This window comes from Tachypleus tridentatus, chromosome 2 (assembly GCF_004210375.1).
Source record: "Tachypleus tridentatus isolate NWPU-2018 chromosome 2, ASM421037v1, whole genome shotgun sequence".
In the NCBI taxonomy this organism is placed as follows: domain Eukaryota; kingdom Metazoa; phylum Arthropoda; class Merostomata; order Xiphosura; family Limulidae; genus Tachypleus; species Tachypleus tridentatus.
In genome coordinates, this window is record NC_134826.1 from 134,285,632 (window position 1) to 134,299,503 (window position 13,872).

General features: G+C 35.2%; 1 protein-coding gene across 4 annotated transcripts; it reads right to left on the reverse strand.

The window, feature by feature from the left end:
* Positions 1–1,360: 1,360 nt before the first annotated feature.
* On the reverse strand, positions 1,361–10,681 carry LOC143245171 (intracellular coagulation inhibitor 1-like). Of its 4 annotated transcripts, none has more exons than XM_076491204.1 (2): positions 10,439–10,681; positions 1,361–2,720 (listed from the first exon to the last, which is right to left on the reverse strand). In XM_076491204.1, the coding sequence occupies exon 2, from the start codon at positions 2,703–2,705 to the stop codon at positions 1,503–1,505; it is 1,203 nt and encodes a 400-aa protein (XP_076347319.1). In that variant the 5' UTR covers positions 2,706–2,720; positions 10,439–10,681; the 3' UTR covers positions 1,361–1,502. The 4 variants fall into 4 exon arrangements, with proteins under 4 accessions (XP_076347319.1, XP_076347320.1, XP_076347317.1 ...); XM_076491205.1 differs by lacking the exon at positions 10,439–10,681 and adding an exon at positions 10,249–10,266; XM_076491202.1 differs by lacking the exon at positions 10,439–10,681 and adding an exon at positions 3,853–3,984.
* Between the last annotated feature and the right edge of the window lie 3,191 nt (positions 10,682–13,872).

The window sequence follows — 13,872 nt, forward strand, 5'->3', positions numbered from 1 at the left end:
CAACCCCTTCCACTTACCCGTTATCTCCTCTGACTTACTCTTCCCTATATTGTTAGTCTCTACGTACACAACATAAACTGCATCAATGCCAGCCCCATTCACACCTCTTGTTCTGTTAGTTGTCTTTCATCTGTGCCCCAAAGTAGCATAATGTAACTCTTTTGTCCCTATTTACCTACAGACTATTCGTTCCATATGCCACATCAAGGAATCATCTATAACTAACATCTTTAAGTTCATAATTCATATATTTCTCTATTCATTTGCTTTCCCTCCCTTTAGTAGTTCCAAGGGCTTAAAACTGTTACTCAAGATAAAGTTTTTACAACTAAGTTCACTAGTTTTGATCTTAATGCTACCCTTTCTAAATTTCTGAATGTTATTATTAATCTCTTACATGTAAAAGTCTAAGATTCTATTCAAGTCCTCCTGCCATTTGCCACAGTTTATATTTATCTTTATTTCCTCAACTTTAGTTAGAGCAGCTTTCACTTTTTCCTCCATCCTAAAAATTATACATATAAATTGGGCATCCTCACTACTAGCTCTCCTAAAGGTGTACAACGATTGTGAATTCGAACGTAAAACCCTTTCGCTGCACCTAACAAACTGGGAACGCTTAACCCTCGAACTAGTCTTAACCATTACATTTGTAGAATTAAAATACAAATTCGATCCTATGATTAAATACCAGTAGCCTGTTGTTAATACTGTTAGGACTTTTAATAATTAACTAGATTTCAATATACTACTTATTAACTATTTAGCTTTAAATCTCACTGCAAGTTGAATTATAATTAAGCATAAAGAATGTTACGTGTACTAAACCTAATCTAACGTTATACTACAGTCACACTACTGAAATATACCACTTTAGTTTCAATTCTTACTACATCTAGTTATTTTTGCTATTCACCTCTAATTCTGAAGATAAAAATAATAAAACAAACTAACATTCAAAAATCCACAATAAGTAGTTAGCTTTATCTTCTTTTTAAATGGCGTCCTCTGCAATCCTCTATTATAAATAACCTATAAATGAGGAAATTATTTTTACACATCGATTATTAACACGTATAATGAATTTATAATACTATTCAGAGAACTTATTTTGTGTACAGACCCGTAAAGCTCAATTATTGGAAAAAACTAACGCGGGTATGACGAGACAAGTTTATTTCTTTTAAGAACATTTAAAAACATTTTGCATAATAACTTTAATTTTACAGAATATTTAAAGATAAAAAAAACAAACATCCGCTATATTTGTAAATTATTTGCATTTTCCTTTTAACTCTAGATTAAAATTACACTTTTATAATAAAAATATAATTAAAACAGATTGATATATGATAACAGATTGTTGTTTTTTTTTGTTTTTACGTTAGATTGTAAGTTGTGGTAAATAATTTACGCTAGGAAGAAGTTAGTACACCCGTATTAATGTCAAGTACCCTAAATATTCAAATAAAATTAACTACTGCAACATTCTCAGAATCACATTAACTTGGCGACACGCCCCAAGAAAGGATGATACCGTTTCGATTGTCACGGATCACGAAGAGAAATGGTCGATTCACAAAGAATTCAGGTAGTTTCCGTCTATTGTGTATTTGGATAACGGTGTTTGCTGCAGCCTCTGTTCCCTCTTCATTTACGCGAATAAAGGTCTTATGGAAGATTTCATCTACGTAAAGGTCGTATGTCCCGGTAATTCCTGAAAAATCAGCCCCATGCTTGCTGAACGCCGATTGCATGCCCAAGGATTGCAGAACGTCTTTAAGTTTGTGATCGTTTTTTAGCTCAAATTTTGGTAAACCAATTTTTATTTTATATTTGTTCATACTGGATAAGATGTCATCCAAAATAACTGGAGTGAACCGGTTTTCTACATCGGTCAAGTTGTAATTCTCTGCTGGAAGAAGTATTATCATACTCATGTTCTCACCCTCGTAAGGGAAACTTGCGGCATAGACGCCCAAGTTTACATCTTCAGTATATGCTACACTTTCAGTCATATGCATCATAGGAACCATCACTGTTTTACCGTCGTCATTGAGGAAATCTTCAAGACGTGTGTCTTCAGGATTAAATGGGTTTAACCAATTCCCTTTGAAGTAGACGCCATTTAGAAGCATGAGTCTCGTTTCTTTTGGTGGGGTTTCTGTCAGCATTTTTGTGATCTTTCCACGAGATGCCCAATAACCCCACGTATTAACCCACTGTAACACTGAGTCCGCTTGTGTAAAGTTCAGTTCTTTTACTGTGGAATTGTAGTATAGTTCTAAGTAGTCTTTGTAGGACTTAGCAATTTCATATTCACTGTTAATTAGTGCTACATTCACGCTACTGACTTCATTTTTTGTATTAGCATCGTTTAGAATATTATGTTGCTTTTTAAAACCATTGTGGACCGATTTCCCCTCAATACCCGCGGTTCGGTACTCTAAAACGTCTTCCATTTCTTGAGCCGTACTTCCGTTAGCACCAAGATACGCCATTCCCAAAACGGTCGACAAACTCCAGGGGGAGATAATTATATTGCCTTTTTTATTCAACTCTTTGAAGAGAGACACAGCGAACCGATTGCTGGCTTCTACCACTTTGTCCTCTTCAGTAGAGGAATTACGATGTTCTCCAGAGGGCATTACAGCAACACATGAGGCTACAACTAAAACAGCAATTGTCCAAAACAGCAAGGCCATCTTGTTAATGTGAACCTAAAAAATCCAAACAAACATTACAATAATAATAAATATAACCTTATAACTTCTTGTTTTCATATGTTAATATTCATACAAAAAGGAGTATTATTATTTAGTCTGTCGGTAAGAAAGCGATAAGGCTATGGACTTTTAACTCTAAAATCAGGGATTCGATTCCCCTTAGTAAACACAGCAGATAGGCTAAGTGTGACTTCGCTAAAGAAAAATAAAGTTGTTGTAGGAATCATTGTCTTGCTTTGCATAGTTCAGAAGCACTATTATTGTCCTTAATGATGCTATTATATTTTTAGAAGCATTTGTTTTGTTTATATTACTGACGTAACAATAATACTAATAACATATTCCAGTTTGTTGACATGTGAAATTTCTGACGAAAATAATACAAATGTAATAATAAATGAACAAAATGCAGCGCTGTGTTTTAACTATAAGAAACATAATGTTAGCATTATCGCTCTATTTGTTACTTTTACAATTTGTCTCCGAGATAACGTATGATATATCATCTAACAATAATTTTCAACCAATACAAAAAAAGTCTTACACTTTTCGATTAGTATGATTTTCATACAAAAATATCGTCGACTTACAACAGTAGCATCTGTAATCAAACTGTAACACTTATTTTAGTGTTACAATAACTATCTGTATTTTCAGAGTTATCGTAGTGACTGAGTAATAAACAAATAATTTCACTAAACAACAGAACTTCTCACGTTTACTATTCGTCAGAAGGAAATGACAAAAGCAGCAAGTTCTACGCAGCAGGATATAGTTCATTTCCAATCGTAACTATCTCCACTTTAAGCAAAATAAACGAGGTTTGGATTGCGAAAAAACAACAAGAAAACAAAACAAAAACAGTAATATAGCTATTTTCAGTTTCGGGTAAAGTATGTTAAGTCATATTTGGATGTAAATAAAATGTTAGCAAAGTGACAGCAAATTCTTATTCGTAGAGAAAAAACAACAACAATATTTTCCCAAAGTTCACTATCATTGGTAATTGCAGTGAAGGTAAAAATTAAAAACACGATTAAATACTTTTTTCGCAAATTATTCAGTAGTCTTTCTTACTTTCAAGATAGGAGGATGCAAAAATTATATAATCAGAAGCACTATTTACCATCTTATGCATTTTAGTATGAGCTCACACTTTTTCTGCGCTTAAATCCACACGCTACGACTCGATTAACTTTCCAAAATCTTTAAGATGCTGTTATTTATAAGACAGCAGTTACAACGTTACACCACACGCGAGTTAACGTTACAACGTGACACAGGGCGTGAAATCCGGGTAAGTTTCTACGTACCGTGACGTAAATTTGGAGACAGATCCAACGGAGCACTCTTGACACAGATGTAAAATCCAAGAAAAATTTAATTTCCTAGTAGTTAACGTAATACGTATTTCACACCAGGATATCAGTTATATAGTTAATCTTGTAATAAGTGGAATAATATTAACAAATTAATTACGAAAACTTAGTGTGTGTTTCCGTGTGATATTTATCGTGACAGACATAGAAGGAAAAGTAGGGCTAGGTTTACAAGAGTTATTTAAATCTCGTAATTATTATTTTTAAATTTGTTACCTCGCGCACAAAGATCTGATTCCAGAACGTATTAAAGAAGTAGAGTTTCATATTAATATTTTAAAATTCCATCTTTAGCCGTAAGTTCGAATAAAACTAAGAGCGTCCATTAATAATTATCCTTTTTACCACTTGCATGCAGTACTTGAATATAAAACAAATTACTACGACCTCGAACATTTTGAATTTGTGCCAGGATGCATCTAGTAACATTGAATATCTTAGTATTTCATTGGTCACATACAAGTTAATTTGTTAATAATTTTGAGCTAAACATTAAGCTCACGTGTATACTCGGCATTGTTTATAAGGAAGAACTGCTCAAGTGAAATAATCGTCATTGTAAATGTTAAAGAAAAATCGAACTTACCGTAACTGCTTGCAACACAAACTATATCATTAAAAATACACATATTACGGACTTGTTAACAAGGATTAGGGTAGTCCGAATACAGCGTTAATTTCATACGTTTAATACGGCAGCATGTAAACACTTACTTCAGCTGGTCAATATGGCAGCACGTAAAACATTTGTTTCTGTTAGTCAGTAAAACATGCACACAGTGTTATTTCGGGTTAGTATAATATATTGTTTGCATTATTATTTTAAGTAGAACAATTTCATGAGATCTTTTAAGGTTTAATGTATTTAAAGGTAAAGATCTAACGTTTTTGTTTTATTGGTTTTTGTTTTGAATTTCGCGCAAAGCGACTCAAGGGCTATCTGCACTAGCCGTTCCTAATTTAGCAGTGTAAGACTAGAGGGAAGGCAACTAGTCATTATCACCCACAGCCAACTCTTGGGCTAGTCTTTTACGAAAGAATAATGGGATTGACCATCACAATATCACGCCCCACAACTAAAAGGGCGAGCATGTTTGGTGTGACGGAGATTCAAACTCGCGACCCTAGGATTACAAGTTGAGTGCCTCAACCACCTGGCCATGCCGGACTGTTTTTTTATTGATTAGTATTGTTGTTTTAAGTTATTTTTAAGGAGTTTGTGTTGAATGAGGTATATGTTTTTTTACGATTCCAGCTTCTGATAATAATGCAGAAAAAACAGACCCGAGAAAAATAATTACTTAAACTTAAATTACATAATATTTATGTGGGTTCTGATGTTTCATTGGTTTTAGGATTTTAAGTTCTATAAATTTTTGCTGATGTCCCCTGGTATTTGTTTCATAAATGTTATTATCAATTTTAACTTTGGTGAGAAAGAAATATATAAAACATTTTACTCCTAATGAACAGAAATTGATTTTATAGCAGCTGGACACGAACCACAGACTTTCCACGCACTTGCAGCTTGGCCACGAAAAGGAAATTGATGTATTATTTTTAAATTGTGAACATATGCGAATATTTTAAGCATACGTGATTGTCCGGTGAAACGTGTTTTGACCACAATGGTTCTGTAAAATCAGTTCAGTCATGAAGTATTGTGGTTAAAACTGACATAACTGTAAAAAAAGTAAAAAATTCTTAGAATTTTAAGACATGCCATTACATATCTGGTATGTTACACGTGGATCCCACATAAAGGATACCCAGAAAATGAATTTAAGAGACACGTGAATAATGGATACTGTACAAAAAATACACAGAAGATAAATTTAGAGAAATGTGTTTGATTAAGATTTCCTAAAGTTGATGAAGAAAAATTCGCTAGCGTACATTGGATATATACTTTTACAGGAGTTTTTTTCCAAGCTTTCCATAATTTTTTTTCCTTTTCCTGTGGAATTTCTTCTCCTGAACAATGGCGGCTCGGCATGGTCAGTTGGTGAAGGCACACGATTCCTAATCTCAATGTTTTCTTCATCAATCCCACTATTCGTTGATAAAAAAGTAGTCTAAGAGTTGGCGGTGGGTGGTGATGACTAGTTGCCTTCCCTCTAGTCTTACACTGCTAAATTACGGATGGTTAGCTCAGTTATCCCTAGTGTAGCTTTACGCGAAATTAAAAGAAACAAAACAAATATAAAATCTGAAGAACGAACAAGGACGAAAGGCTATATCCACGAGACCAACCAATGAACCTCAAAAATGTCAGCCGTTAAAAAAATAAGGGGGAGAATTTAACACCATATGACAATCATTCACATCAGTTTAAATAGAAGAGAACAGACCTTGAAGACTGCTTGAATGGGTATTAAATCACTCACATCAGTTTAAATAGAAGAGAACAGACCTTGAAGACTGCTTGAATGGATATTAAATCACTCACATCAGTTTAAATAGAAGAGAACAGACCTTGAAGACTGCTTGAATGGATATTAAATCACTCACATCAGTTTAAATAGAAGAGAACAGACCTTGAAGACTGCTTGAATGGATATTAAATCACTCACATCAGTTTAAATAGAAGACAACAGACCTTGAAGACTGCTTGAATGGATATTAAATCACTCACATCAGTTTAAATAGAAGAGAACAGACCTTGAAGACTGCTTGAATGGATATTAAATCACTCACATCAGTTTAAATAGAAGAGAACAGACCTTGAAGACTGCTTGAATGGATATTAAATCACTCACATCAGTTTAAATAGAAGACAACAGACGGACGTAAAGCTTGAAGACTGCTTGAATGGGTATTAAATCACTCACATCAGTTTAAATAGAAGACAACAGACCTTGAAGACTGCTTGAATGGATATTAAATCACTCACATCAGTTTAAATAGAAGACAACAGACGGACGTAAAGCTTGAAGACTGCTTGAATGGATATTAAAACTTTTTTAAGAGTTTAACTTAATAACAAATGTACGTTTTGATAATAGTTTGTCATAATCATATACAGATAATAGTTTCTCATCAATACACATTCAAACCGCCTTCAAACTTTGTCTCAGTGGATTTCTTCTCATCAAATCAGACAGCGGATTTTCTATCACTGAACATGCTTTCATTTTTAACTGTGATGTCATAATAATGTAATGATTAGTATCAATATTCGTTGGTAAAAGAATAACCCAAAGTTGTTGGTGGACGGTGGTGACTAGCTTCCTTTCCTCCAGCCTTCGACAGCTTTGCGCACAATTTCAAACGAACCAAACCAGACAACAGTGCAATTGAAATGAGTTTGTATTTTCAACCTTTTATTTAGATTTTAAATACATAATGCTTTAGTATTTACTATATATCATCTAGTTATTAAAACCTAGCGTGGATATCACGTGATTTTAAAACTATTGGAGATTCATAGGTAGTACTGAATACAATTTAGATTGATTTGTACCCTGATTGATGGAAGAAAGCAAAACAATTGTATGTTAAGACCATCTTCTGGATGTATGTGCCAGATCATACATGAGTAAATCTAAATGAAAAAGTTAAATTCTCACAAGAAACCCCTTATCACAACCAACACAGTTCAACTGTACGGATTTCAGATTTTTCTGGAATAGTAAAGTGAAGGTAAGACTATGGAAGTCTTCAAATAAATTGAAAAGGAATAAAACTACTAGAAAAATACCATGACAGATAGAATTGTTTGTTTTTGAATTTTGAGCAAAGCTATTCGAGGACTATCTGCGTTAGCCGTCTCTAATTTAGCAGTGCAAGACTAGAGGGAAAGCAGCTAGTCATCACCACCCACCGCCAAATCTTGGGCTGCTCTTTTATCAACGAATAGTGGGATTGACCGTCACATTATAACGCCCCATACGGATGAAAGGGCGAGCATGTTTGGTGTGGCCGGGATTCGAACCCGCGACCCTCGGATTACGAGTCGAACGCCTTAACACACTTGGCCATGCCAGATCAGAAGTCTACAGAGATGCCACTGGGTTCGACATAAGAGCGACTAGACAACAAATGAATATAAAAAACAGAATAAAACAAGTATATCTACTCAACACACAATCGAAAATTAATGTTGTTTTTTTTCCAACTCCACTTTTGATTACCCGCTCAGTGTTTGTTTTTTCATTAATAATATAAATTTACTGATGGCGAATTTGTCCATGAAAATATTTTTTTTTTATTATACTTTGTACGCAATACAACTTTTACACATCCTTGACTCGTGTAGAAACCTTCACATTTAAAATACATTAATAAGTCTTGATACATTTAACCCTAGGATTAAACATAATTTAAAACTAAAGCAGTTGAGTTATTGAAATTGTTATATTGATGTAATTGGGTATAAATCTAAAACTAACTAATCGAAATACTTCAAGTTTGTTGCATGCAAGTTTTCCAAATTTCATGTAATACTGCGCCCGGCATGACCAAGCGTGTTAAGGCGTGCGATTCGTAATCTCAGGGTCGCGAGTTCGCATCCCTGTCGCACCAAACAGGATCGCCCTTTCAGCCGTGTGGGTGTTATAATGTGACGGTCAATCTCCCTATTCGTTGGTAAAACAGTAGCCCAAGCGTTGGCGATGGGTGGTGATGACTACCTGCCTTCCCTCTAGTCTTACACTGCTAAATTAGGGACGGCTAGCGCAGCTAGCCCTCGAGTAGCTTTGCGCGAAATTAAAAAAAAACCAAACCAACTTATTTTCAGTATTCAAAGGGTTAATCAGTGGTTGTCAATAGTAACTTCATACTTCTTCACGTCATGGAAGCACGAAAGATGAATTGTGCTGAAAAACTTAGAGTTTTGACTAAATTACACGTAAGGAAATTGCTAAAAAATAATCATAATGTTAGAGTAGAGAAAAAAAAAAACGAATAGCGTCAAAATGTCCAAAAAAAAGAAGGCGGGAAAAATATGAGAGTATAACGACACATTAAATATCAAACGGTAAGTTAGGTTTCAGTTCACAACAGTTAAACAGGGAAATGATTTTTTTCCCCATAGGGAGTTAGTTGTTGGTAGTGGTTTCGGAAATTCACAAAGATTTATATAACAAGATTCCAAATCCAATTAATAGGAGTTATATTGCTATGTAAAATTAATGTTAAATTTATGTACAATCAAGGTGTTTGGACATTTTGAGCAGTACTAACAGTAAGAACGACATGGGAAGGTAGACGAGACACAAAAGGTTCTGATGACAATTTAAATATATCTGTTTGTTTTTTGTGTTTATTTTTAAATTTCGCACAAAGCTACTCCAGGGCTATCTGCGCTAGCCGTTCCTAATTTAGTAGCGCAAGACTAGAGGGAAGGCAGCTAGTCATTACCATCCACCGCCAAATCTTGGGCTACTCTTTTACCAACGAATAGTGGGATTGACTGCCACATTATAACGCCCCCACTGCTGAAAGGGCGAGCATGTTTGACGCGACGGGGATGCGAACCCGCGACCCTCAAATTACGAATCGCACGCCTTAACACGCTTGGCCATGCCGGGCCTAAATATATCTGATGAGTAGATTATGGGTTCAGTAAATCATAGCCCTCTTATAAGAACATTTACAAAGAGTCTGACAGTAACAACAATAACATAAGGACATTGTCAAGAGGAACAACAACAAGTTACGATGTTGGTAAAAGGAACATTACCATAAGGAACATTTTACAAAGTAACGGTAATTTCCACGCTGCTACATAATAATAATAATATGGGATTATATGCATATTAAAAGCTTATGACGGAACAAGAATATATGCTAATACATAATAATGGAATGGAAATACTGGGACAAAAACAGTTTATAAAGTAAAAATACTAATTTAACTAGGGCATTCTATTACAAAACAATAATATATAAACATTTGGAGGTTCGTATATGTAATTTTACGTATAACTACATAAATACAAGTAGATTATGAATTTTGAACTAAGCCTAAAATGTGGTTTTGTTGTAAACTTGCGAAAATAAAAATTGATAAATTATATTATTACGTTGTGACTAAACATTTTTTATACGATTGTATAACTTAAATGATATCATAACTTGCGTATTACATGAATTTTAGAATTTCTAGAACTAATACAAATACGATAAAAATAGCCACATACTATTGTGTAGGTAAACTGCTTGGTGAAGAGTGTGTCGTCAGTTCTCTCTGGGAATTAACCTCACACGCACGCGAGTCTGGTTTATACAGGTAAATTTTTATTATACAATTTATAGCGCACGAAACAGATATGGTTTAAAGGATATGCTGTGAATGAATTCGCTACTCATGTAACGACAAGAATTCCTTACCTTGTTGTGAAACTTGGTAATAGGATATGTACGTCTTTCTTTCAGTTGGGTTGGATTTTCCTGGAGTAACTTGACAAAAACTTTGTACTGTAACTGTAAGATAAACGTATGTCCTAAAACATAACAAACCACTGGCCAAGGTCACAAATAATAATGAAACTCTCTCTCTTCCTTATGCTCGCCAATTCTTTGAAAGGACTTCGAGCTTATTGGATATTTTTGGAATGTCACCTCGTGCGGGTAAACAATCCCCTACGGGAAATACTGAAAATTCAACTGATATGAGATTGGACACGTGTCGATTTAAATAAACCAGGTTTCCCGCCAGTTGAGAAGCTTGGGGTTGAGTGTACGTGATAAACTGGCTTTGGCTAAAATGTTTCGTCGTCAAACAAACAAGTATGCTACCTTATATTCCAGTTAGCTGTGAACCTTACACGAAGCTTTCGAGACAGTTTAATTTAAAAGCAATTACGCATGTTTCAACTATTTCTTATGGAACGTTTAAGACAGAGAGGTTATTGGATTTAAACTGAATTCCCACAAAAAGTGAAAAAAACCCAGCAGCAACAACAGGTGTAATGGCACACGCACAATATTCTAATCATTTAGTATATTTAAATTAAGTGCCTCGTTTTGTTATCTTTTATACCTCTGTGGCACATTCGAACTTTTAAGCATGTAAGTATTTATATTGCAACAAATCTATGAATGTTATTTTTCTTTTTAGTTGTGATTATTTTTACAAAATCTGATTTTCATTTAAAATACAATAACGCAGAGCTCTATTTTGTTCTTTTATTTATTTTTCGGTAACATTAGTCGTTTCAGTGACAGAAGGAGGATTCGCTGAGTCCGGGGCAAGGCTGTATTTTGATGTCCCTAATATTCAAAACAAAATTGGTGACCAGCCCCAAAGAGCGTTCAGCCTTTGCATGGTACACAGGAGTAATTTCCCCCATCCTTCGCGCCACCACTGGAGCAAATGAAAGAATACACCGGGCCTTTAAACAGTCTTCAATTTGCTGAAATTTACATTTTTGATGAAGAAAAGAACTTAACAAACAAATAAGTAAACAGTCATTCCACTGAATAATAATGAATGATTAATTATGACAGTATGTCATATCATATATAATGATAAAGTATTTTAGATTCAGTTATTATCAACGCCTAATAAACAACAGAAACGTTGCGTTACATAATTGTACTAGGCCTACTACAGCATTGATGAGACGTGAATTCGGCGAATCTAGTTTATTGCAGCAGAAGTATGTTCTATCGTTGGGCGGGTTCTTTTGGACAATTTATTTAGAAAAATACATTTTTAGAGCTGGTTCAACCAACAGCAATTGAATAATTTATTTTATCTTTGACGTCTGCTGTAGCCACTTTCACCCACGGGCTTTACTTCAAATTATTTCGACACAAACTACTGTAGGCCTAATTTGCTAATAACATTTAACAGACATTTTCAAAGTTGATAAATTAATGCTAACAATTTTACTGATTAACATGCTAAACTTAAATCCTTACTAATTAAATTTGTATTTTAGTCTCTCTAAGTCATTATTTATTTATTTTATACTGGACTCTCATTTCTACCAAGCACGAAGAGTTTTCAGTTTCCAGGACTATTTTTATCAAAGAAGTTAATAAAAATAATGTGCAAATAATGGAACATTTTAAGAAACTATTTTTAATAATAAAATAAGGTAATGAAACAAAAAAATTTAATCAGCCATTTATTGAAAAGTTTGTTTGGTTTTTGAATTTCGCACAAAGCTACTCGAGGGCTATCTGTGCTAGCCGTCCCTAATTTAGCAGTGTAAGACTAGAGGGAAGGCAGCTAGTCATCACCACCCACCGCCAACTCTTGGGCTACTCTTTTACCAACGAATAGTGGGATTGACCGTCACATTATAACGCCCCCACGGCTGAAAGGGCGAGCATGTTTAGCGCGACGGCAATGCGAATCCGCGACCCTCAGATTACGAGTCGCACGCCTTTACACTCTTGGCCATGGCGGGCCTTATTGAAAAGACATTGCATCTGTAGATTGAAAACACTTTATATAATATTGTGGCATTACATGTACGTTCAGCGTTTTAAACGTTGGTTATCAAGACGAATATTCCAGCTGACTCTACAAAGGTGGCCGGGCATGGCTAGGTGGATAGGGCACTCGACTCGTAATCTGAGGGTCGTGGGTTCGAATCCCCATCGCACCAAACATGCTCGCCTTTTCAGCCGTGGGGGCGTTATAATGTGACGGTCAGTCCCACTAGTTATTGGTAAAATAGAAGTCTACGAGGTGGTGGTGGGTGGTGATGAATAGCTGACTTTCCTGTAGTCTTACACTGCTAAATTAGGGACGGCTAGCGCAGATAGCTCTCGTGTAGCTATTCGCGAAATTCATTAACAAACAAACTCACTTATTAAGCTTAGAGTTCAGTGTAAATTTAAATATCGTGTAATAACACAAGTGTCACATTGTAACGAAAGTATAGAAATTCAAATTTATATATTTCGTTTTAGATAACATTATCTTAAAATTATTTTAGAGATATAAAATATAGTAATTTTACTTAATTAACTTATATTTTAAAGAAAGGAAACATTCCATTTAATTAGCACATAAAAGTCAGTTCGAACGTTTGTTTACACCAACCAAATGCCACCAAGACAAAAGATAGAGTATGTAAGTTTGACACACCTCATAAGTGGTATGTTATTGGAGGGGTCTGGCAATGACGTTAAAATGTCACGTGGCCTATATTCACAATCAAATGCTTACATCACTTTTTGAAGGAAAATGACAAATATTTTCTAAAATATTTCGACTAGACACACTCAATAACCTCATAGATGTGCATAAATATCGAGTACAAGTTAATGATTCGTACAACTTCTGCCAAAAGCGATGTTTACGTCATAGACAGCATGTAAAGTTAGGTAACGTGTTGTTTTTTCTAGCTTGCTTTACCCGAGAACCTCTTAATAGGTGGCGCTCAACAAACTGTTGTTATTGTTTGTTTTTGAATTTCGCGCAAAGCTACAGGAGGGCCATGTGCGCTAGCCGTCCCTAAATGAACAGTGTAAGACTAGAGGGAAAGCAGCTACTCATCACCACCCACCGCCAACTCTTGGGCTACTCTTTTACCAACGAATAGTGGAATTGACCGTAACATTATAACGCCCGCCCGGGTAAAAGGGCGAGCATGTTTGATGCAACCGGGATTCTAACCCGCGACCCTCGGATTACGAGTCGAACGCCTTAACTCACCTGGCCATACAGTTGTTAAACGCATCAAAGAATCATTAAACTCGGTGAGAAAAACGAAAGCCGATGAGATCAACCATAAACAATGTGGACAACGTGGGTGCCCCACGGAATCGCCGGAACGGGACTGTAGAGGGGAGGATTAAAGTAA